This window comes from Vidua chalybeata, chromosome 2, assembly GCF_026979565.1.
Source record: "Vidua chalybeata isolate OUT-0048 chromosome 2, bVidCha1 merged haplotype, whole genome shotgun sequence".
NCBI lineage: Eukaryota > Metazoa > Chordata > Aves > Passeriformes > Viduidae > Vidua > Vidua chalybeata.
The window spans coordinates 100048855-100075152 of NC_071531.1; the positions used below are offsets into that span (position 1 = coordinate 100048855).

The window sequence follows — 26298 nt, forward strand, 5'->3', positions numbered from 1 at the left end:
CCCACCAGCAGACACTGATCTTTGTCGATTTTTTTATTTGGCTATAGTACCATGTGCAGTGGTATTGTAAAATGCAGGTGAACCCAATGGGAAGAAATGATGTCTGACTCAATTTCAGAAGGCTGAATGATTTCTTTATTATAACTATGCTATAATACATTAATATACTATATAAAGGAAGATACTAAAACTACACACCTACTTTCTCTATCATATTTAACTACTAACGACTTGTGACCCTGTTCGGGAGAGTCCAGACACAGGTGGATTTATTTGCCATCAGGCTCAAACAATCCTCACCAGAATCCAATCAAGCAATCACCCCAGGTAAACAATTCTCCAAGCACATTCCACATGAGAAAAACAAGGAGCAGAAATAGAATTTGTTTTCTCTTTCTTTCTCTCTGTGCACCTCTATGAAAAATCCTGAGAGAGAGAGAAACGTGCTGCCAAACAGTGGGTACAGAAGCAACTTAGCCATCGACCCTAACAGCAAATGTCCTCCAAACAAGACCCCTAACACAGATATCCTCACAGGCTCGATCAACAAGGAGTCAGCTGGAGCAAGCAAAAACCAGCAATGGTCCCAAGGTAAGAGGCCTTCCCAATCCAGGGCAATGCACCCATTTACACAAACACAGTACAAACATGTTCCCATGTAATGGAGATTTGATTCTACTGATGATTTAGCATCCTGAGAGACAGACACCATTCCTCCTCTTAATATCTCAAGCACTGAGTACAAGACTTGCAGGACAGAGGGGTGCTTTGGTGAGGAAAAGATATTGTTCCCTTTATGAATAGTCAAGGGTCAGATGAAAAGATAAATGGTACCAGGAAATTAGCCCTCCACTTGAAGAACTACAACTTTTTGATAGTACAAAATACAACCTGATGCATATTATGGTTCCATTGTTAGCTGACAAAGGCTAGGCAGAAATCAAATCCTTCAAATGAGCTTCACAAAGCTTTTAATCATCTTTAGCACAAGACAGTCCACTAGTTACAAAGCATCCAGGCAGATCTGACACTTCTTTGTTTCCTGTTTTAATGGAAAAGACTTTAACCGGGACATACAAATCCATTTCAGCAATAGGAAGGAAAAAAACCAACCAACATCCACTTCTCTCACCCTGAAAGAACCCAAACGCATTAGCCTATAACACAACACCCTAGCCTATAAAGATAAAATAAGTTCAAGATGAAAGGAAACAAACAGATGAATAATAAGTAGGGATAAAAACTGCTATCAAGAAGTCTCCTCTTCTGGTACAAAAAGCACCACTTGAATAAAAGCACTTAAAACCCAGACAAAACCTGCACAACTGCTGTCTTCAGCCACCTGATGCCCTGACATCACACAAGCACATGCTCTAAATGCAGAAGAAAAGACTTGGAGTGGAAGGAACAAACTCAGAGACAATTTGATGAATCTGATACTAGAGAGGGAGAGAGAAATTATGGGAAGTTTTGTGAGCTGCACAGAACTAGTAAAACCAAAACTATTTAAGGAAGGAGACCGGTCCCACTGGCATGTTGTTCAGCACCAGGGCTAACACACTACTTTTATCCCAATTCCTCTCCGTTATGTTGGCAAAACTGTTTGCATGGGCTATGCAATAAGCTGGATCAGGGAACTTAAAGGGCATAAAATTAACACTGCAAACAACAGCACTCCCCTGAAAGAACTGTTTGTTAGTGGAACTGCAGCCTAAGCAGGTCAAGCAGAAATTAAACAGAGACTAAGACTGACTAATGAAGGGAAAATGGCATTTAAAGCCTAAGGAAGAAAAATTCATTGGACATAGTGAAAAGAAATGGAGGCGAAAAGAGACTTGGGATTAAAAATTAATATGATCATGGTACTGACTGAGACTAACAATCAGCACAGGCAAATATACAGCTGTGGATCAGGATGGTTTGGGGAGCCACAAGAAAGAGCAGAAAGGTAGGAGTGGAAATTGCTAAGCGTAAATTCTGGAAGCAAAGAAAGAAAAGCGTGAGGAGGGAGTCCAAGATCTAATCAGAAGTCTGTGAAATTCCCCAAAAGCCACAGAAAAGTGGAAAAATACAGATGAAAAGAGGAACAGAGGAGAGATCAAAGAGTCAGGAAACTAAATATAATGAGGTGAGGAGGATAAATGGATGTAGCAATGGCAGAGCAACAGAAAAATGACAAAGTAACCAGAGCTCAGAACAATTCAGAACATAACAATGGGATAAAAATGTATGAGAAGAAAATGCTGGGGATAGTGAGGAGAGAAACAGGACCAAGTGAGACTGAAGTGAATGTTTCACAGCTACTAGAAGTGACCATCCTACTAATGAGGTGGCTCTGGCGACTATCTGCCTGAAAATTAAGTCAATTCAATTCAGAAACCAAATTAAAAGCTGCTTTTTGTTTTGTTTGGCTTATTTCTGCTGTATTTGTGGATTCTAAGCAAACTACCATACCATCAGACATGCACTGGGAAGCTCTCAAGGACAGACAAGGTCTTTCAGCTCCAGCATAGTGGTAGATCAACCCAGACATATCAACATATCGGTATGTGGCCTCAATGCTGAAACAGACAAAACTCCCTTCTGCATCTCTGGTTATTTTTAGCCATTCCCTAGCACTTCTTTCCTGCTGGTACAAGGACAGCCCAGAGGCAGGGACAAATGGGCCAAAGGAAGTACAATTCTTCCAGCAGGAGCACAGTTAGTCCAGCTTCAAAGCAGCATCATGAAATGAAGAATCAGGAAATGAGTGCATCCCATGGGCTGGACAAGCTGAAGAATGTAGAGGATTTACTAGGGATGAGCTTTTGGGTCTGTCCAGCTACCATTTGCTTCCATCCTGTTCCCAATTAAGGGTCACAGAAGTATTATTAGCATCACTTCTCTGACACCATAGGCAATGTGGTTTGTCCCACAGTAAGAACACTAGTGGGTATTGTGGGACAAAGTGTCTGGATGCTTGTATCCAGAGGGGTGGTGGAAGTGGGGCTCAAGGGGGCTGAGATATTTGCCACTGACTGTGGTGCACATCAGCCTGCAAAATGCTGCTGGAAACTGGGCCAACTAGTCTCCCAAGGCTGCAGACAGCTCCCAGGTGGATTTTGTCCAGAAGTAATGTATTAGCAATAAATCTAATCATAATCATACACAGTCACTCTCCTATTTCTTGTGTCTGTCTGAGAGCCTTCTCCTGTGCCTGAGAGTCTTCTCTGCCACAGGCAGCTCAAAGTCCTACTTTGTTGCTCTTGGGAGACAGAAACTATGAAAGTAGACTAAAAAAACAAGTGCTTTTCAAGAAAAGCAGTGAGCAGCTCAAATATCAGTGAGACTACTGATATTTGACATGAAAAATATTGGAAAAGCTGTTCAGCTTTAAAAGGTGAAGCATCTCTTAAAATAGTTAGAAAACACAAGGGAAATTGTTACAGAACAAATTCTAGGCCCATTTGACTCAAGACCCAGCAAGTGTTGCACCACAGAAGGCGCTGGTGGCAGCCCCACCATGTGATTTTTGTCAGTCCAGGTGCAGGGCTCCAGATGGAGCTGCAGTTCTGTACAGCAAAGTGTGTTATGCCAAAGTACTTGCTCTCCTTTCTTCCTCTGCACTGCAGCAATTTGCCTCATGGGGTGAGCAGGGACACTAAGCTGCTGTAAGTCAAAGTCAGAAAAAGTATGTGAAAATTATAAAAACAAACAATCTGCAAGAGGCTGGAGTTTGGAGTTTTTGTTTGTTTGTTTTCAAAGGCAAATAAATTTCTTCACCCACTTCACACAGAAATTTCCAAGCAGATCTTGGATCAGTTGCCAGTGCACCTGTAATACCATGGAACTGATTTACACTGGAACAGTTGAGTAACCTAGACTAGACACTTCTGAAATACCCAATGTCACAAACCCATGGCCTAAGAATAAGTTTAACTTGTTTTTTCATACATGATACAGATACCTGCAGCATGCATCAGTATGTTGATGGAAAGTGAATAAGCCACTAACACAGATACAGCCAGGAAAGGCAGCACCAGCTCATGCAGTCAGGGCTTCTGCACAAAGCCAAGATCCAGACACAGAGCTTGATGTTGCCATGGTGTCAGCTAACGCAGCAGCTTTGTCCCTCTTGCTTTTGCTCCCTCTTCTGGATTAAAAAATTAAGAGAGCAGACAAGCACAACAAACCTTTCCCATCAGAGCTGCTTTCTTTGGAGTAATTGAATGGTCAGAGAGACTCTGCTAGACACTGAATATACGAACTAGTGCCTTGAGCCCGGATTAAAGGCAAGAAGTGCAAACGCTCAAAACACTGCTTCCAGAGATACTACTGACAGAGAACATGCAAGGATTTTAGTGGGGAAACTGAGCTCCACTGCAGAAGAGCCAGCCTGGCAGCCAGCTGGTCTTGGTGGGATCCCACTTCTGATGTGACAGCTCTCACCATGAGAGACCCTGGCAGGAAAGGCACCACAGCCCCACTGACCGGCAGTCTGCTCCACATCCTCAGCTACACTGCCTGGAAAACCACCGCTGATGAAGTGGCTTGGCTTGGCAAAGGAAAGCTGCACAGGCCCAGCCTCCTCCTTTTCTACCAGCTAATTTCACACTTGGAGCTGCTGAAGAGCACAGGCTTCAAAGCGCATCAAGACTTGAGCAGGATAAAACTAAGTGACTGAAAGCAGTGTTTTTCTAAAACGAGTTTTAGAGCGTTTCATATCTGTACCATTCCGTCGCATATGGCGCTTTTTTTTTTGTCCTTTCCTTTCCTGAAAAATTCACTGTTAATGACTCTCCCGGGGAGTTTAGCTCCATCCAAGTGCCACACTGGCGGTGGACACCCCGCGCTGTGACACACGGGGCTGCGGAGCTGCGCTATCCCACCCACGGAGCATCCCGCGCTGTGGAACAGCTGCAGAGCCGTTCTATCCCACTCACAGAGCATCTCACGCTATGGAACAGCGGCTGCAGGCCCCGCTCTACCCCCACGGAGCATCCCGTGCTGCGGCATAAGGGCCGCAGAGCCCCGCTCTCCCACCGCCGGCGCGTCCCTGTGCTCTCACCCTGGCTGAAGTCCTCGCCCGGCTCGGCCTCGGCGCGGCGCGGGAAGCCGGGCGGCAGCGCGGGGCCGATGAGCTGGCGGGCCATGGCGAGGCCAGCTCCGCGGGCAGCCCAGCCGCCCTCCCCGTCCCGTCCCGCTCCGCTTCCCTGCTCCCGCCCCTGCGGCGCTCCCGGATGACGCCACACCCGCCTGGAAGGAAGGAGGGAGGGAAGGAGGGAGGGTTCACCTTCCTCAGCCCGGACGTGACGCGCTCAGCGGCCGCCGCCGGAGGGCCCCACGTGGTGGTGCGAGAGCATCGCGGAGCGGGGTCTGCACACCTGGGCGGCCTCTCCGGGCCCGACATGAACCCCTTCGCCTGGTACCCGCCGCCCCCACCGGGGCTGCCTCCGCCGGGCATCCCCCCACCCTTCTTCTGCCCGCCGCCCTCCTGGGACACGAGCTTCTGGGCTGCCCCCGTGCCCTACCCCCCGCCCGGCCGCTACCCGCCGCCCGACAGCACCTACGCGTCCGCCGACACCTACTCGCAGCCCAAGAGCTACTCCCAGCCCGCCGAGTCCTACTCGCAACCCGCCGACAGCTACTCGGATCCCGCCCAGAGCATCCCTCCCGCCGAGAGCTACTCCCAGACTGCCGAGAGCTATCCCCAGCCTGCCCAGAACTTCTCGCAGCCCGAGGGCTACTCCCAGCCCGCCGAGGGCTACCCGCCGGCTCAGAGCTACCCGCAGCCCGAGAGCTTCCTTCCCCCTCATAGCTACACCTCGCCCGCCGCCTGGTTCCCGCCGGCCTACGGAGCGCGACCGCAGGGCCCGCACGCCGGTGAGGGGCAGGGGCGGGGCAGAAGCCCTCTCTTGGGTCCCTGGGCTCCTTCCCATCCCACGCAGGCAGGGGCCCCGCGCCTGTCCTGAACCCTTGGAGCTGCAGGAGTCTCCTCCAAGCATGTTGGTCATGCAGCCCCCTCTTATCTCTGCCCTAGATCCTTCTCTATTGCCCACCGAGGTAGGAGGGGGGTGTTTTACCTGTGAATGGCTCATCTCTTTTTTTTTTTTTTTTTTCTCTATTCTGAAGGTGGAAATGGTAATTTCTCCCAGAAACGGCAGGGCAAGCAAGCGCCTGCATTTAGTAAACATTGTCCAGAAGAAAATGACAAGCCAAAGGTATGGATTGGGGTCCCCAGTGCAAGAGGGACATGTATGTGTTGGCCTGGGTCCAGGGAAAGGCCACGAAAATGATTAGGGGGTGGAGCACCTCTCCTGTGAAGGCTGAGAGAGCTGGGGTTGTTCAGCCTGGAGAAGAGAAGGCTTCAGGCAGAACCCTGCGTCATCTTTTCAGTACTTTAAGGGAACTTAGGAGAAAGACAGGGATAGACTTCATAGTGCAGCCTGTAGTGATAGAACAAGGAGTAACGGTTTTAAACTGAAGCAGAGTAGATTTAGATTCAATATAAGGAAGACTTTTTTTCATTATGAAGAGGATGAGATACTGGCACACATTGCCCAGAGAAGCTGTGACTGGCCTGTCCCTGGAAGTGTTGAAGGCCAGATTGAATAGGGCTTTGAGTAGCCTGATCTAGTCAGAGATTGTCCCTGGTGGGGGAGTTGGAACCAGATGATCTTGGAAGGTCCCTTCCCACCCAAAACCGTTCTGTGATGGTGTCAGTCTTATGGGACTTGTCCCAAGGCACTATAGAGATCCCATAATCCTGTCTGACCTGCTTGCCCTTAGAAGAGAGCAAACATATGACAGTCTGTAACTCTTGAAAGATACATGTCAACCAAATTCTTACATAGGCTTATGTCGCCTTACTGTGGTGATGCTCAACTGCCTAAATTACACTAGTGCTCTGTTACATGGTCAAGACCAGCCAGCCAGATGGCACTGATGTGTGTAGTGAGAGAAGGCAGGGTCTGTGCTGCCCTCTGAACTTGTACCTGTCATGGTCTGTCTTGGTAGGGAGGAGACATGGGGCTTCAGCCTAAATCTCACAGCTCTTATGAAGTCTGTGCCAGCAGACTGGTGTGTTTGCAGAAGCAGTAATTGATTGAAGGGTGGTAGTGGGAAGAGCTGAGTGCAGGGCACTTTGTTTAGAAGAGAAATAATTGAAACTTAACTTTCGTATTATGTTAGCTCGTCTTTGAAACTTTTGAAACCCGTAACTGCTTTATTAACAAAAATATAAATAGTGTTTAATGACACAGGAATATCTTGTAACTGCAATCCTTAGATTATTTCTTCTTTTTTTTTTTTTTTTCAGACCAGAAAGAAAAAAGAGCCAGTTTTCTCTCATTACTGTGATACCTGTGACCGTGGCTATAAAAACCAGGAGAAGTATGATGAACACATTTCACAGCATAAACAGGTTAATAAGTTTGGCTTCTTTTATTCACACTTAGATTTTTTCTTTTGTGCCTGACAAGCAGTTAGCTGTAGTCACTCTTTGAACGGAAGACATAGGAAAGAGATCCCAGAGCTATGTCAGGTATCAGTGGGGGATTTTTTTCTGAATGCTATACATAGGGGAGGCTTCAGTTGTATTTTTGGTTTTATTACTGGAGCCTTTTAAACTGTTTTTCTTGCATAGTATTACTAAGTCATAGGAATTAATTCATTGACACCACTATAGCATGTACAGGTTTTGTGTGGAAACATTTTAAACATTTCCTTTATTGAAAATTATCAAAATTCGCAAGTATCGAGATTGAAGAGTCTTGCAAATCTTTATCTTAGATAAACTTCACTTTCTTTTCAGTTATCAGATATGTTGCCTACACTGGTTATTCTAAAACCAGATGAAATTTAAAAGGACTTTATCCCTGCTTGCTGTTTTTACAATCACTTTTGTTAGCAAACAGGGTAACTTACACAGCCTGTGCAAAAAACTGTACAGGCAACTGGCACTGAGTTTATTTGAAGTGTGCTGAAAAGCTTGTTTATAATGTGTGTAAATTGTTGTATGTTTTAAGTTCACCCTCTTATCTTGCAGTGCTCAGAAGAAGGTTGCAATTTCAGTGCCCATGAGAAGATCGTTCAGATACACTGGAAGAATGTAGGTAACCCTCTGGGCCCGAAATGGGAGTCTGTGCCATCTTTACCATAGCCCCTTTTCTCATTCTTCAGTGGTTTCCTTTCATTCATCTGGATAGAAAATGTATCACTTCTGAGGAGAATCTGTTTCAAGACAATTTTGTGAATGAAAATTTGTTAAATACTATGGGGTTTTCGTAATGGATTCACTTTATCATCTCTGTGTAGAGTCTCACCAGTTTTGGAGGTGAAATCAGTGTGATACCACTATACCTGACATAATGATGTATTCTTTTTTAACTTGTGGTTTTTTTTTTCCTTCCCCTTTTAAACACCTCTGAAATACTTTTTCCTTAGGCACATGCACCTGGTGCTAAAAGAATAAAATTAGATAGTCCAGAAGAGATTGCTAGATGGAGAGAAGAAAGAAAAAGGTAAGACTTGTGGCCTATGGATTTGTTTTTACTGTATTTTCCCTGTTGGGAGCATGAGATGACAGCTGAAGGGCAGGAGCAGCACATAGCTTGCTGTTTCTGCTGTTCCATTGACCCTGCAAAACTCCTGCAGCAGTGATCTGTGGCAGAATGCATGAGCCAGAAGAGTGTGAGCTGCAGAGATTATAATAATTTAGAAGATTATAATAGAAGGCAAGTTATCAGCTGAGAAGGAAGCAGCTTTCTCAGATGCTTCATGTGGTATCCCAGGTTAGGTGAATATCTCATTCCTTTTAGCCTCACCACGGATCACATTTTAGGTCAGAAATGTTTGTGTGGTGGTTTTTAATAATTTAAAAATCTGGAGCTATTGTACTGTAATATAACTATAACTGTAACACTGTGTGCAGATTTCCCCAGCTTAAGTTGTCCCAGTAGACCACAGCAGGGAGTTTTCCTAATTTTTTAAGGGCTTTCTGCGTTGCTTGATTCTTTTCTAGAGAAAGAGAACAGAAACCATGAATGATACATTCTCAGGTAGTCTAACTTATATTGTATGCAGGGTGCAAGGTAAAATTCTCCTATAAGCAGTATTTCTCACTATTTCTTATCCTCTGATGTAACAGGGTGTAACTTTTATCTTGACTGGGATTGAAGTATTTATCTCCCAGATTTGTTTTTTTTCCCTTCAGAGCTCAGTGGATTAAAATCCACATTTTCCCAGCAGGAGAAAGATGCTGCAGGCTTTCCTCATGTCTATCGATAATTTAGAATATAGTCTTGCAAGTGATCAGTGCGTGAGTTTTGTTTCCACGAGCAAGAGTCCTATATAGAATGGGAAGTGATATAAATTTAATTTTGAGATCAGTGGTGATGAGCTAGGGCAGTGTACCAGTCACATGGAGTTTATTTAGTGAAAATAAACCCAGTGGTCTCATGGAATCCTACTGATGTATCCACCTTGCATCCATGTCAGAGGGCATTGCTAATGTGTTCTTGATTTGAACTTTACTTCCCTTGATACGTTTTCACACTGTTTTTGTTGAAAAAGAAAAATGGAATTTATTGCAGAATTTTTTAACTGCCTTAACTGCCTCCCACCCATTTTTTCCTGTATGGAGAAGCAAAATTTCTCCCCATTTAATTTCATTCTTGGAGGTTTCAGTTTTTCTTTGGATGTGGTTTCAGCTTTTTCTGCAAATCTCCGAAAGGCAAAGGGAAATCTTACCACTATGTCAGCATATCACAGCAGTCAACTGTTGCACCTGCTGTTTATTTTTTACAAAACTAAATAATCCATAGGCTCTTTAAGAAAAACCCTTTTTTTGATACAGAAGCAAGAGATTATTTTTTCCCCTTTTTGAAATGCCTTCATTAACTGGACAAAAATTGGTTGTGATCTGTGCAAATATAAGTTTGGTGTTAGATTAGGCAAGTTTCGGTGCTAGATTAGTTTTCCTTCCAAGGTTTCCTTTTATTCAAAAGATGCTTGAGGGCTTGGTTTTTATTTACTTTCAATCTACATATTGCTGTTGTGGGTTTTTTTGGTGACCTAATTTTCTAATGGTGGCTCCAAGGAAGAAGATCCATACTCGTATGCAGTCTCTGAGAGAGTCTTTGCTACTCATTTTCAACAATTCATACACTTCTCTGTTTTGGGAAGTGTTGAGAAGAGTTCCTGTCTAGCAGCTGATGCTGAGGTTTAAGTGTTGAAATGATGTTTAAGGCGTCTATGTCAGTATGTGCTCTACTAGAACATTAGGGAAGTGGGAATTGAACGTAAAATTATGAATAAGACATTTTTTGTTTGGGGAGTGGGTGCTGCAAATCATATCAGCCTTTATCTGCATTTCATTGTAAGGGTGATGCTCTGCTTGAGATGGTTTTGCTGAGCTTCTGAAGGATCTCATGTTGGTTCTATAGGTGAATATGATTTGGCTGTGATACAGCATTGCTGAAAGCCTTTGCTCGCTGCAGCACAGTAAAATCAAAGGACATGAAGTCGCGTGGTCACAGCCACCAACCAGAAAAGGGGGAATGGGATTAGGAGTGTCTGAGCCAAGGCCACTAGATGGAGTAGTGCCTTATCTTGGTACTTCAGGCCTTCTGTGGGCATCGTATTTAGCTGTGATGGATGGGTGTAGAATGACTACCTGGGTAGCTTTTGTTACTCTTTGTACAGCGAAGAAGCTCTATGAGCATCCTTCTTTTTTTTAATTAAAAAAAAAAAGGGGGTGGGAGGCAGGCAGTGAGAAAGCCAGCTGGAACTTTTGTGCAGCATTAATTGGGTCACCAGCAAAGCATCAGTTTGGTACTGAAGGTCTGCTGTTGACTCACAGTAAACACTGCATTGTACAGAAAAAAGGGACACCAGAGGGAGTCTGAGCTATTAAGCAGTTTTGATTTATGGTGACAGGAAAAAACCTTTTTCTTTCTAGAAGCTCCAATCAGAGCTAAGAATGAATCTTTTTAGGTCATTAATAGTTTGTTCCTAATTAGGTTGCAGTGATTTAATATGTGTGTTTCCATGCTGCATCCTGTCTTGCTTGTTCTTTCAGCCGTTATAAATAATTACTTGCAGAGTTGAGATTTTTCTTTTTAATTAGCTGCTGTGTTGCTCAATTGTGTGTCCTGCTTAAAATCTTCAAGAAAGAGCTTGTGTTTAAAGTGCAGCCTTACTCTCACAGAGGAAAGAGGAGGAGGAGAGCTGGTAAGGAGTATGTCTGGATGAGGCATGCTGGACTGGAATGCTGTTTTCCTGTTGAACCTGCTGAGCCAAGAAATCTAATTAAGTAATGAGCAATAGAGATGAAGTTCCATGGGATCTCAGGGTTTCCCTATGTTTTGCAGACAGATGGTTGTGAAGTCTGACATCAACTTTTCTTGTTTTGATTTGTCCTGTCCCTTCCAAGTGTTGAGAAATGTGCTGTCTTCAGCATATTTTTTCTTTAACATGAGCTTAAAGAGAATTATCTGCAATGCATTTCCTTAATGTGTCAGAATGAGGTATTGCTGTCTTCCCTACCCCACAAGTGAGATCTGGGTCCTGCCAGCCCATCTGTTTCTCACCAACATTTCTTGAGCAATGGTTATTAGTAAGAATGTGGCAAGGCTGCTTTAGTGTTAAAGCGAATCGTTAAATTTATTTTTGCTTAGCTCCTAATATAACATTGGGGGATTTTCTCGAGGTTGTGTGTTGTAAGTTCTCCCCTTTCTGCCCCGCTTTCTCTATTCTCTTGGCATTCGTTTGTTCAGACAGGAATTGTCTGTTGTATTTCCTTGCAATACATCTCACAGGCTGAGCATGTGCTAGGTGCTTGAAGTCCAGTACTGTTAAACGCACTACTTTTAATTGATTTGTGGTTTTCTAATTGCATAATGATAATTCTAGAGTAGCTGGGAATCCTCCCTGGTGTTGCGTTCATAGTAGTGAAGAATGTCATATGGAAGATAATTTCTTGTAACTTGGTAAAAGGAGAGAAGACAAAGCAAAGTAGAAGGGATGTGTCAGCAGATCAAGGTAAACATAGATACAATAAAGTTTACTCTGATCTGCTGGGATAGATTAGCAATGAAGCTGCCTCAGCTAACATATGGTTAAATCAGATGTGGGAAAGTTAAGCCAAGATTTTATCAGCTCTGTTGGGTCATTTTTGTTCCCTTTGGGCTATCATGTCTCCTTTGCTGTTGGCTGTGCATAAGCATTTAAGACCAGCTCAAGAAATTTTTGAGGCATTTTGCTCACAGTGCTGTTCCTCTTAAAATTATGAACTTGTATAACTCTTGACTCAGGAATTCATTCTATAAACTGCTATAGAAACAGGTCTCTTTACTGTTAGATGTTGGCAAAGCTCTGTTTCTTCACTGCTCACTAAGACCTGCTTTACTTCAATGTTTATGAGAGCAAGATAAAGTATGCTGGCCTATAAAAAAATGCATGGTTGTGGCTAGTGTGCTCATTTATTGGAAAAAAATCTATTCATTAAGAACACATGTGTTATTGATTATGCTCAGTGTCAGTGTTCCCTGTCTCTAGAAGCTTTAGGGTATCCTTTCCCTGCATGTCTCTTTTTGTTGGGATATATTTAATATACTCATTTTAGCCTGAAAAGCAGTTTTCTGATATTATCAATTTATTTTGAAAAACTTTGGACTCTAGAAGTGTGTACTGTTGGGAGCTGCAGCTGCTATGAAAGAGGGCTGCCTTCTCAGGCTGTACTGGCTTCATGAAGTCTGCTGTGCCAGACCATCACATCCTGGTTTAACTCTCCCTTTTACAGTAAGTTGCTTAGGTTTGTAAGGCCTTGTGGGGACTGATGAAGTTGTTTCTATTCAAGCTCTGACAAGTTGTTTGCAAGGCTTAAGTGCTGGGGTACTTCTGCTTCAGTGGTATTTGTAGGTAACATTTTAGGAACATCATTTTCTTAGGAGAGGTGGAAAGCTTGCCATCTTAGAAGGGTGCAAACCCAAGTCAGCTCTTGGGACTTAAGCATATCACCTTTTATGTGGGGAGGCTCAGTCAGTAAAGGCATGAGGTAAAGGCAGTGAGTAAAATGCCATTTAACATTTGAGAAGAGCTGGAGAAAATAAACACAGCCACTACAGATGCCTTCAGATGTGCTTCTGCAGGCGTACTGGGGCTTGTGACTTGAGCTCTCGCCAGCTGTCAGTTAGTGCCTGTGTCAGCTGGAAGGGTGGTTGAGGAGAAATCTGTCAGTCTTGGCAGTTAAATGGAACTGAAAGCCTTGGTGCAGTCCATTACGGTGGCTCGTGGAGGGAGTGGTAACTCACAGGAATGAAAGTGGGAGGCATTCATGTCTCAAATCGTGTTGAGAGAGCGTGTCTGAATATGTCCTTAATCAGCATAAGAGCTGGAGCATTTGAATCCTTTGCTCTAGTATTTAGGGTCTTCCCTTATATTTAAAACACCCTCCCTCCCCCACAACCTCTACAATAAGCCTGGGGACGTTTTGAGCATAACTACTTGTTTTATGGCTTGCTGTCCTCCTGGGAGCCTTTGTGTTTGAAGGAAAGCACCTTCTCCTAAAACTGTGGAGCATAGGGGTCTTTGTCAGTGCAAAGCTTTTGAGATTAAAGAGTTCATTGCATGATTGCTGGGTGCTGAGAGTGTTGTAACATGGATGAACAAATCTAAGTAACAGGGAGGAGCAGAGGTAAAACATCACATCCCTGTGCTCACTTGAGCTGTATGGCAGATTTCTGGGAGAAATCCAAAGAAAATAGATCTTGACAGCTCATGTTCAAATCCTCTTAAAGGAGACAAGTTCTGTAGTGTGTTTAGGTTTATCTTGTAGAAAATGCTTCTCTTTTTCCCTTGGTATGTGGTTGAAGCTGTCTTGAATCAATGTGACACCTAGCATTCATGCTGTAATATGGGGGAAATGCATGTGATAAGATTAAATATTTAAAGAAAGATACATGTCTTTTTTGATAGCTATTTTTAGTGAGAAGCTGTTCTATGTTTCTCTTTACTCCATTTTAATAGACATCAAATATTTATTCTTTGTGTTTCTATCCAGAAGCTGGGGGAGTGTGTGCATGTGTTTCTTATTTACCACCTTTATCTCAATGCACTGGCATTTAGTTAACTCATGTTTGCAGAGCAAGTAGTGTAGCCATTTTTGGGCTTTGGTGGTAAAAAGCCTGCTGCCCAGGCTCTGCATGTTAGAACCAGCGAGGCATTTGTCTGGATGGAAGGATGTTAAGGGAGGTGGGGGATGGAAGAGATGGGATGTTTTGGGAGACGGTTGTAATAGTAGATTTCTTTTCATCTGCATGATTTGGCAATTTTTCTTGAACCTGGAATTAAAAAGGGACAGTAATTCTGGTGAACTTGAGGTCAGTGTGCAAGCACAATGTTAAATATTACTCAAGAAGGAACTTGTGTGCTTTTTCCTGTCACATTAAGGAATCTTGTGCACCCAGATGCTGTTCATATAACCTTTTTTTTTTTTTTTTAAGTTTACAAGAAAACTCAGCAGTTAGTTTGCTAAAAGTGTGTCATTCAAATAAGCCAGTTGAAGCTCCATAGAAATAATATAGGAGGACTAAATCATGCTGTTATGTGCTGGGGCAAAAAGAGGGTCCATGACTATAACCAAACTGTTTGTCTGTACCACTTTGCTTGGTGGTATGGTAAATCCAAGAATGCTAATGTGATAGATTTTTTGAATTTTGTTTTTGTTTTGTTCGTTGCATCTGGATATGTAAGTCTAAATGCACTCAGGTTTCTTTTCCTCATTAATGCCTTTTTAAGAAAGAAACACTAAGTTGAACTTCCTTGAATTTTTTAAAAAAATCATTAATGTTTGTAGAGGAAACCTATTTGGTAAAGGGGGGAATTGAGAAACTACAGTGAATCCTTTAAGTGCCAGTGAAACGATTTTTTTTCTTCTAGAAATTTTCCTACTTTGGCAAACATTGAAAGGAAGAAGGAAATGCAGATGCAGAAGGAGGAAAGGGGAGAAGTGCTGACTACCCAGCAGTTTGGGTAAGTGTTTTGAACCAGGCTTGTTGCTTTCCTCCCACTGAGTTCAAAAGTATGCTCTCTTACTGTGGTCTCCATGCACTTGCTGCTTCCACTGTATACAGAATCTGGCTGCCCTTTAAGAGAGGATAGGCCATTTGGCAAACTGCTGATGTAATATTCTGTTGTTTACTTCATAGTGCTCCAAAGTCCACTTCAGTTAAATGAAACAATAACTACATTAAAAATCTGGTATTCTGGCTTGTTTGAGAAAACCACTTTCTGGTGGCCATTCATTAGATCAGCATAACGTTGGTCTCTGAAGAAGTAGTAATGGGGGCAAAAGTCATGCAGCATAATGATTCCACGTGATTTAATCCTTTATTACCTGAAAATGGCCAACAGAGATTTTATTCTTACCTTTTCTCCTTTCTGGTAATAAATCAGTAGTCAAATGAAGAGGGGGAAAAGATAAAGATGATGGAGGGTAGAAAAAAGAAGCGGCAGTACTTAAGTTATAACAAAAAGTATATGAAAATAAAGTTAAATCTATCTGCTACCATTGTTCTGAGCTAGTGCTTACTCATCTTGGATTTCTATCTGTTCATTGCCTTATAAATTATTTTCCAGCATGGTTTTATTCTTCTCTCTCAGTTTCATTGTTAGGTGGAACCAGATAACTTCATTAGCTCTGCTTTAGGACCTGTGGGAAGATTGTTTTTTAGAAAAAGATGTTATAATGAGCCACACTCCTAAAATATAATTTGTTTAAACTAGAATGACTGAGCTGGAAGGCAGGAGCAGACTCAGTCCTAAGGGGCTCTTGCTAAATGCCAATTTCTGCTGCATGGAAGTGCAGCTGGGGTTTGCCTAGCTTTTTGTGTAGGGGATGACAGCAAACAAAACAAAACTTGCAAACTTGCACCATGGTAAAATGGTTGAGTCAGTGCAGAATAAGAAGTTAGTGTAATTTATGAAATATGGACAGTGCAAAATACCTGGTTGCAGCATGTTCTTCAGAAGATCCAGCTCTTGCCTGCCCCCACTCAACCAGTTGCTGTTCATGACTGAAAGGAAAGGTTTATAGAAGACTGAAGTAAAACTTCCTTTAAAGGATATAAAGTTGCAGGAGTGTTTGCACCCAGGAACCAAACCTGGGCATTGAAACCAAAGCTGCAAACATATATATTGTATGTATATATGTATATATATAACATATATATTATGACATTTCTTTGTCACAGTAAGAGCTGTTTGATGTCTACAGGTTTTATTTGCTAACTTTTGTGGCTGTGAGTCAGATGCATCAAGTAGCCTTAAATTTCCATCAGGAATTTCATGCTGTTACATTTGTTAGTCCATTTATATCTGGAAAACTGTTTGGAAAAAAAAGGCCCTCAGAATTGCAGGTTCTTTACTTCTGCGTAGCAACTTTTTATTCTAGTTCATTCTAGAAATCTCTTCTTCTTCCCTCCCTCCCCTTAGCACTCTGGACTTGGTGAACTGTCCATAATCTGTTGTTTCTGCTTTGTATATCAGCAGTAAAGATTCTGGAATTGGTGCTTATCTGGCAAATTTACTGATGTGTGAGGAAAAAATAGAATACAGCCTGTTCCCTGCAAGCTTTACTATTAAAGCAAATAGCTAAGTAAGATTTAGAAAGGATTAGATGCTTAACACTTCCATGGTGCTTTCCATTTGTGGTTGTCAAAAGTTCTTTGCAACTCCAAAGTCTCAGCATCTCTGCGTGTGAGATGAGAGATGCGGAAGGACCGCTTTGGAAGCCTGTCTGTATCTTCCAAGGGAATGGCAGAAGGCAGATACCAGGCTGATGTCTGCTGGGACATGTTTTTGACCTTGGGGTTTCTTTCTGGGTGTTTGAGGCCCCAGAGAATTTAGAAAGTTTTTAACCCTTGGTCAAGGACAAAGCTTTAATTAAGACTATATTTGCTCAATATATTCTAGGTTGTACAACATGCTGAATTTAGAGAGTGGTTGTACAAATGGAGAAATTTGCAGTTTTTTCTCTTTTTGGAGTTGAATCATAGGAGATAATATTAGCCTTCTTTTGTGGGTGAGGGACTGATGCACAGGAAGGCAGTGGCTTGCCACTTGTGCCACAGGAACACTGTGGTGGGTGATACCATCAGGGATGAGCAATCAGTGTTAGACACTGTCGTGAAATGACTGGAGAATGAAATTAAATATGTTTTGTGGTGATATAAAGTCATTCTGAGTGCTATGACAGGCCCTGTTCTCCTCTAAAGAAGGACTTGATGAAGCCAGAAAAGCATGGAAGAGAGGAATTCTGGTAATGGAAAAATTTCTGAACAAACAAAGTAGTGGGTGGCTTGAAAGGGCTGTGGGATGGAGGCCTAGAAAGCTTGCATAGGTGGAAGAGGTGAATAAAGTGTAGTTACACGCTGTTTCTTGTAACTCAAGAAGGATGGGGTACTAAATGACTTGTTTAGACCTCAGAATGAGGACAAACAAATAGAAGTCCTTTGTCACAAAATATTAACACCTTGCTGCAAGATTTTAGCAATGCCAGACATGAACACAGCATCCCACATGAGAGATGACAGGATCTCAGCCATGCTGTAAGTGAGGCTGAGGCAGGGAGGACTGATCAGAACCAACCATGGGGCTCATTCAGAGCAGGAGATCTTGTGTAGTTTTTGCTGTTGTAATGTACTGATGATTAGTTACAGTCCTGTTTTGCTGAATTAAGTTTCTGTTCCTTGGAAATAAATATTTCCAGGAAGCTTCAACTCTCCTTTCTATATTTGTTTTTCTCTCTTGGTCACATTTATTCTTGTATCTATAGAATTTGACCAGAGTTTGTTAAGCTTTCCAGGTAAATTCCTATCAACATGTGTTTATAGGATAACCTGGAAGATAATGGAACTGTGAAAGATAAGTAAAACCATCATGCTGTGCTATTCCTATGTTTCAGGACTTGTTATTTTGTTTCAAGTTTAAAAAAACGCATTATCCTAATGGACATTTCTTTTATTTCTTTTCCGTGGAATGGAAAAGATGAATGGCATGTTGGTTGGAGGTGGGAGTAGGTAGTCTTTGCAGCTGATGGTGTCAGATGGCTGAATGGATTTGGTGCAGCAAGATACTTCTCAGAGCTGTAACTAAGAAAAAAGAGACTTCAGCAGTGAAAGAATGTTTATAGTAGATGTTTTCCTTTTAACTTCATGTTGTCACTGGTTTGAATGACTTTAATGCTTAAGTGAAGAGAGTATTTGTTGACTGTTACCTGAAATGAAAACGCCATGTCCTCACGCTGCAGGTTATCGAGGAACTTTTTTAGCCCATGTACCCTTGGCCTTGTTGAAAACTAAAAACTAAAAGTGATGAGCTTCAAACTGTTCATTCAGTTCCTGCTTTGTCCCATTGCCCTGCCTGAGATGAGATGTGACTGATTTTATGGTCTGTCACCTCGTGTTAGCTGAACTGGTGTAAGTCCTGGCATCATTCTGTGTTGCTGAACCTTAAACAAGGGCCCAAGCTATTTGGTTACATCAACTGTTTTTATTCTCATAGCTTATCATCTGTATGAGCTTTCTGTTTCTATTCTCCAGCAAAATGAAGGGGATGTGGAAACCTCCAGAAAGTGGAGAGGCTCTTGGGCATCAACGAAGACACAAGAGAAAACAATGGCGCCCGTTCTGGAAGAGATTTAGGAAAAATGGCGGTGATTATCATGGACCCAGAACTCAAAATGAAGCCAATGGACCAGAAAACAGCACATGTGAAAAGGAACAGGAAAAGCAAAATGCTTTGGCAGACCAAGTGTATGAGAAAGACATGGACCCTCTTGGTCTTCTGGCAAACGGTGATGTCGGTAAGATGAAGGGACTTGGAGAAGTTTTATTTTAAATAGTTGTTTTAAGTTTAGATGCTGAGACTTTGTGCTTGCTAGTCACCATTTTGGAAGTCTGATATGAAGTTTGTGTGCAGTGTTACATGTTCTGATGTAAATATTGTACAGTTGTCTAAAGGCCATGCAGCACCAACTTAGATTGCTAAATTAACGTGAGATAAAAAAAATTTATAAAACCAGAAGAATGAAGTACTTCAACAGCAAAATTATTTTAAGGACTGTTAAATATCCCTCTGTGGTTTTGAAAAAAACAGTATTTAGAAAGTGAAAACAAATGGATTTCCTTGTATGAGTGAATTACTTAAAATGTCGGTATTTTACTTTTAATTATTATTACTCTTGATATTCTCCATATGTATGTGTTCTCTGAAGTATTCCTGCTTAGCTTTTTTGGGTTTGGTTTTTTGTGGGTTTTTTTGTTTTGGTTTTTTTTTGTGTGTTTGTTTTTTTGTTTTTTGTGAGCATGTTTCCTCATGCTGGCAGCAATATAAATTCTTCAGATCTAACTATTTATAAAATAATCAGCAGTGATGCAGTACTCCTAGAATATGACATGTAAGCTGACTTACACTCTGGCTATTTTTAGCAACAAGGGTAGAATACATTCCCTGGAAAGATAGTTTGATGCTGAATTTTTCCTCTTGAAAACATAATCTTCAATTAGTGAGAACAAGAACTCAACATCCCTATGCAATTTGTTTATTCCATTAATCTTTGCGTGTTGGGAAACTTAAGTATGCTTAAATATATCTGTATTTCCCTGCAGCATCTGTGTTTTACTTAATGATAAAAGGTCTAATTATGCCAAAGTACAGCTAGTAACCTCTCTTATAGTAGGTAGAAAAGGAATGTGGTACTCCCTTATTACACAATATTAAAGCTAGTTGCAACTTTTTATACAATTGAGAAATACAGCCAGAACAAATAATAACAAACACAATATAACTAAGTAGAATAAAAAAATACAGCCCAAATCCATGATTTTACTGTATAGATGCATCTTTTTGATTCTCCTTTTTTTTTTCAATCCCCCCAGTTGGCTTCTAATCCTTCTTCTCCATCTCAGAACTAAATCCAGCAAGACTTCAAAACATATTATGAAATCCTCTCTCTCTTTACCTACACTTGATAACAAAACTTATAATTATATTTGGTATGCAAAGAAGGAAGCAGAAAGCTCAAGCTTGTGTTCAGGAAACTTTTTTTTTCAGTAGCTTTGCTGGCTGGACTATAAACTAGTGGAGACACCAGTTTGCCACCACCTATCTGTAGAGGGTAGACAAATGTGGGGGGTTTTCTGTCAGTCCACAGCATTGAGCAATGGTGCCAAACATCAGGTGTGTGTGGTGCTGAGACGGGGATTTGGTGTCAAGGCTGGCTGTTGGCAGGATTGATGGGAAAAATCCCTCTTGCCTTTTCTTTCCCTGCAGAATCTGACAAGGATGAGGCAGCTGAGGAAGATGGCAGACTGGGAACCACAGTTGTCCCCAGGCAGGTGACCTCTGCCCTTAGTGCACTGTCGGTCAACTATGGCAGCGCATCCGACAGCGAGCCCGAAGGTGTGTAGAAACAACTTCTGCCCTTCTCCTCTCCCCTTCTACCCTGTGTCACACTGCAGTGACAGGGACTACAAGCCGGACTGTGGCTTTTTTTGCTGTCCTTTTCTCAGCAGCATGTCCTGGGTTGAGAGAGGAGGGGAAAAATGTCTTTGATTAAGTTGGGTATCATCAAATTTCCCAAGCCTTTTCTCCCCTAGGTGGGGGAAAATAAGGAACCTGTTTTCGGTCTTACTTCAAATCATGTTTGAATAGTACCAGGAAAAAGCTGTTATTGTCAATCCATGAACTAATTTCCACATCCTTAAGGGCTTTTTTCCATAGAAGGCTGCTGGGTGTTGCAGTAGGACTTGAACTCTGTTACTTGGATTTTGTGCTTCTCTTGGGTGTATGCATCAGTGTGTGGTGAGGAGTTGCTGCTGCTGCTTGTTTTTGCAAAGATTTACTATGCCTTACTTGCTGTGGGTGGCCTACCCAAAGTTAGAGAGCATCTAGCAGACAGTGAATTGAGCTTGGACATCCTCTGCCCTAACTGTATCATGATTTTCTCAGCAGCCAAATTTGCAGCAAGCTATAATCTGAAGCAATGTACTTTTTAAGCGTTAAGAAGGCAGAGGATTGAAAATCTCAATTTCTTTTATTTTTCTTTTTGTGCTGTAGAATTGAAATACCTTGTTTTCCTTTCTGTGAATGTTTAGAGATTATTCTTTGTATTCAAAAAGAAAACCCAAACCAAACAAAACCCTCCCTTCTTCCAAGTAAACCTTGAACATCTTCACATCAGGCTGTGTGAGCAAGAATAGTACTAATGAATTGCCAGCACATAGGGATATGAGCATGTTGAAGAGGCTTTTAAGTTTGAGATGAAAGTGTGTTCTTTTTCTTTAAGAAATCCCTGTCAAGACTGCAACAAAAGCTGAGAAAAACCAGGCTGTGCTCAGAAATACGCCTCAAACTACTCCTGCTCCTCAGAGTCGGAAACCAAATCAAAACCGCCCAGGATGCGCAGGCACAACGTTAAGGAGCTCAAATTCAAATGCACATCCCCCCAGAGGGCCTGAGAAGTGGGGCAGGAAAACATTACCTCGCCTTCCCAAGCGCCGTCCAACTCTGCTGGAAATGGTAAGAGGCTAAAATAATGCTTCCTGTGCAAGAGCAGAAGTATTTGTGATTGTTTCTCCTCTTCCCTGTGGGAAGTTAGAGCAGTCTGTTAGCACAGGGCCTGGCTTAAAAGAAGGCATTTAACTTGGAGAAGGTGAAGATGCTTTAATAGACAAATAGAAATACCCTGGCATGCATTCAGGTAACAACTGACTTTGGTAAGCAAGAGATGACAACTGAATCATGTGTCTGAAATGAGCTACACAAGGAACAAGCCCTTTGTTCCTGTCTCTTCTCTTCCCTTCCCTGTGGCAGTATCCATAGTTTTTGATAACGTGTAATCCAAGCACCCATGATCTGATCTTTTTGTTCCCAGCTTTGCTGTTCAGCCACCTTCCTCTGCTGGAGGAGCACACAGTTCTTTTTGCACATGCGAAGAGATCTTGTTGAGAAGTGTGTTAGTGACTTAAAATACTGAGTGGTGTTTAGCTGCAACCTGCTTGCAGAAGGGTTTCTTCTCTAGGCATGTTTAGATCAATCTGAGGAAGGGACAGCACCTTGAAGAGCAGCAGGTTGGTGTCTCCGAAGGGTAGAAAGAGGTTTGTAGGGGTGAGTCCAGGGTATTCCCAGTAGCAGTGCAAAGCAGCCCATTTGGCCACAAAGCTTGGTGTCTTTCTTTAGAAAGCTCTAACAAAACCTTGGCGCTTTTATTGTATTTATTACTCAAAAGCAGTACTACTCTTGTGATTCTATAAATGGCATAAAGCTCCTCCATCAAGGGAGAACTTGCAGTGGGCAAAACACAGGAGAAAGCAGGGTGCCACTGACATCAGAGCTCTGAAATAGCACAGGATGTTTCAGCAAGAGATACCTGATAAGGTACGTCCCAAGCTGCTGATGTGGGAGAAATCCCTCTGTAGTCTTTTTAGCACATAGTACCATTGCTGCCAAGAATTAAAGTTGTAGTGACTGAAAAAGAAGAGTTTGTCTTTTGTGTAACTCCCTAACCATGCAGTTGCCTTTATCACTTGCTCTCCAAAGTTTTTGGTGATCAAAGCAGTGACAACTCTGGAAGAAAGTCAGATGAAGTCCCACATACGGAGAGAAGCTGGCAGTACGTAGGAAACCTGAGTTGAAGCTTGCCAGTATAGTCCATTTTTAAAATTGCATTTTAGTGAGGTATTTTTGCCTTTTCAAATTGCTAAGAGTTGTTTTTAAAGAATGTGTACTGTGGCTGTGCATCACAGAGGAGGGCCTGAAGTTTGCAGGTAGGCTTCCACTGTCATTAGAAATGGTTAGTGTGCAAAAACCTTGAGAGAGAGAGCAAGGTTGAAATTTTACAAACTGGATCCAGAAAGTGCATTAGAACGCTAAAAAACAGTTGTTGTATCAATGAAATGATGCTTTAAAAAAAAAAGAAAGGGAGGTGGAGAATAGCTGCAGGTATCTCTTGGCAGTCATTCAGCAATGAGCTTGGGCACTACTAAAACATGCTTTTCATAGACATGCAAACACTAATGTGTATTTAGTCATTCTCTGTGCTGACAAAATCAAAAGCATGTGTTCTGTCACTCTACTGTTACCCATCCCTGCATTAAAAAATGAAATACAAAGATACAGTCTTTGATAGGGTGATCTCTGCAGCCCAGCTGGGCCCTAATTTCGCTGTTTGGGAATTCACCAGCTTCTCCCAGTCAAACAAAGAGAACATCACTATGCTGTCCCTTGTCTACTTGGAAGTACATCTCCTAGTTCACATGGAAAGTTCCTGAAGGCTTATTTTAGGTGTCAGCTGCTTGTAACACATCTTAGCAACTGATCTAAGTAGAAATATTCAGACTTAAAAGTGGCTGGTTAAACTACTGTTGAAACTTGTAACAACAAAAAAAGCTTTTTGGTGACAAGCCAAACTTAGCCAAATCTCCCATAGTGTGTAATACAGCTCTCCTGCAACTGATCAAGTAGTGACAGATTTAGCCTCTTGGCTCAGATTGTGTTTGTTCATACTACTAGTTCCTGCTGACACTCGCAACGAAAAAGGTTCATGCAGCTCCTCTGGCTGATAGGTTTCTTTTTCCTACTACCAAAGTGAACCTCAGTGAAGTTAAAGTCAATGAGGGAGGCCTCTAGCACATTGATTAAGCTACTGGAATTAGGTTAGCGTATGTATTACAGCCCAGACCAGTTATTCCTGTTTAAATCCATGGTCTGGTACCTGATGAAAGATGCCCTTTCCTTGTATTTATCTTTTACTCATATGGGGTTTAAATTAAAAATGCATGGGATATTAAATTGCAGATACAGTATAACTCAAAGTGTGAAAAATGATAATAGACCTACTACTCTGTTGTACTGGAATGCATGGCCTGGTATTACAGTCTGTGATATGAGAACATCATTGTCTCTGGTATAGCAGTCTCCAGCCCCATGTGTCCAGGACCTGTGTGAGAGAGCCAACTGTTTAACTTGAAATATGTTGGAATTTACTGAGTAGATCAGTATATGTTGCTATGCTTGTATCAGCTACAGAGCAATGGAGGGAAATGTGCATCATCTCTTTTTTTTTAATTTCCAGTTACTGGCCCAGGACATCCGACATGAAAGGAATGTGATTTTGCAGTGTGTTCGATACCTCATCAGAAATAACATGTTTGGACTTCATCTTAAAACAGAACCACAGGCTGAAGCAGAAACTGAACAGTCTTCTACACCTACAGCAGAGCCTTCTATGGAAAAACCTGATGAATCTAATTGTTCTTGTAGCTTTGACCTTCAGTTAGAAGGAGGACAGGAAGATGCATTATTAATAGCCCAGGGTGAGAAAGAACCTGTGGATCAGACTTCACAGATGGCTCAGTTGGCAGATGAGGACACGTGGGAAACCCCATCAATTCAGTGTGAAGGAGCACCATAGAGGATGTCTGTTATGGACAGTAAAGGCTCACATTTTCTACCCACCTGATGCATTTTGAAAGACATCAGTGTAACAAAAAATCATTAAAGTACATACTGAGAGCTGTTAAAACCACTTTCCTGATCTGTTCTGCCCTAGGTGGCCATTTCCTTGGAAAACATGTTGAGTAATTCCATTTCCACGTGGCACAAAGGCAGCAGTGGCACAGAGTATGACCTTCCCTAGAGTAGATGCAGATCCCTGATCTAGAGCTTCAGAGTTCCGAGTGTCTTACTTTCTTATGAAATGTGTGTGAGTCCAGCCCCAGAGCCAAGTAGGATGGATTTTCTTCATGTGAAGTTATGGTCTGGTGTGTGTGGAGTATCTTGAGCATCCAGAAGTATTGCAGTGTAGTTTCAAAATGGCAATTCAGTGCACACATTGTTTCACTTCAGCTGTTATAAGATATATCCAATAGAAATCTAAAATAGCCAGTGTAAAATATGGAAGATATAACTGACCTGGCTCAAGAAGTACTGCTTGTCCCTGAATTAAGTTGTTAATTGAGCAGAGAAATTTAAATGAGGGTGCAGATTTTATTTATTAAAAAAAAAAAGATACTATGACTGCTTGCATCAGTGCTGGGTTGCTGGTTGAGCTCAGATGCCCAATATTGAGCTTTAATTTCTGTTATTGCCTGACAAATTAACTCCTGAAGCAAACCCTCAATATCATTATCAAAGTTTAGAAAGCTTACCAAGAGTTACTGGTTACCTTTTGCATATACATTGGGAATTTATTAGTTGGCCTTCTGGAAGAATGCCTTGGTACGTTGTTACGATGCTCCTACAGCACCCAGCAATTGGTTTTCTTCATGGGTTTGTGCATACATCCACAGTGTTGTGAGCCCTAAAAAAGAAGCATCAGCCAAGGTTTAGAAACTAAATTTAGTCTTTTGATTATATTGTGCATTTGTTTGTCAGAATGCTTCTTATCAAGGGCAGGTGTTAGTTTGTCACATTGACACTGAAAACAGACCACAAAAAGAATCTATTCTCAAAACCTCCAGGATCTGCTCTTTGTCTTTTAGTCATGGTTAAATGTTACAGTTAACTCTCAGGGACTGGCTTTATTTTCTTTTTCTTTGCTAGAAGTCTAGCCTTCCATTCCACCACCTGATATAAGGAGACTCACATGGGGCTTTTTTATTGCTAATAGCTATATTTTCTTTCCTTTAGTTCCTTAACTTGTGCCACACATCTCATTTGTGGAGTATAGGAGACAAGAAGTAGTTGAAAATTCTATCCTGCTGCTCTGCTATTTATAACTACAACTGCATATTGTGTTTGTAATGCACTGTCTAAATTTATGGAATTATATAAATACCAACACCCTTGTAAAAGTTGTGTGTCTCAAGGATATATGTGCAGAATAGAAGCAGTGATCATAAACATTTATATTTCCAAGGCAGATGATTCATTCTTCCCATGATGATCTCACGAGCCATCTCAATCTCACTGACTTGCCTCTGGCTCTTACAATTTTACTGCAATGAAAATACCAATGAAGAACACTCAGCCATGGAGATCTGGCACTCAAGCAGAACCTGGTTTCAGAGTGGAGTGGTACCAGTGCTGTTGAAAGCATAAGTGACAGCTGCGGGAAAAGAAATTGATGTCTTAAATTTGCTATTAAATTGCACTTTAAACAACCCTGTGTCCTATCAAGGGGATGGCAGAGCTGTCTTTGACTGTACCCTTTGACTTTGTGTTTAAAAAGACAGAACCTTTACCAAGAATTCTTTATACTGTTGTCATTATGACTTAAGAATATTAAACTTTCACACAAAACCAAAAGCTGTCAGA

General features: G+C 41.9%; 2 protein-coding genes across 2 annotated transcripts in view; one reads left to right on the forward strand and one right to left on the reverse strand.

Annotated features, from left to right (window-relative positions):
* Positions 1 to 5212, reverse strand: part of GPALPP1 (GPALPP motifs containing 1) — a 17354-nt gene extending 12142 nt beyond the window's left edge. The window contains exon 1 of the mRNA XM_053935355.1: positions 5048 to 5212. Coding sequence (XP_053791330.1) covers positions 5048 to 5132 — 85 coding nt within the window. The 5' untranslated portion in view covers positions 5133 to 5212. The remainder of the gene's footprint in view (positions 1 to 5047) is intronic.
* NUFIP1 (nuclear FMR1 interacting protein 1) lies at positions 5189 to 26298 on the forward strand. The gene is made up of 10 exons (XM_053935354.1): positions 5189 to 5862; positions 6112 to 6200; positions 7298 to 7402; positions 8027 to 8089; positions 8425 to 8501; positions 14920 to 15012; positions 18582 to 18844; positions 20314 to 20442; positions 21329 to 21561; positions 24116 to 26298. Exons 1-10 carry the CDS (start codon positions 5220 to 5222, stop codon positions 24452 to 24454), a joined length of 2034 nt encoding a protein of 677 aa, XP_053791329.1. The 5' UTR covers positions 5189 to 5219; the 3' UTR covers positions 24455 to 26298.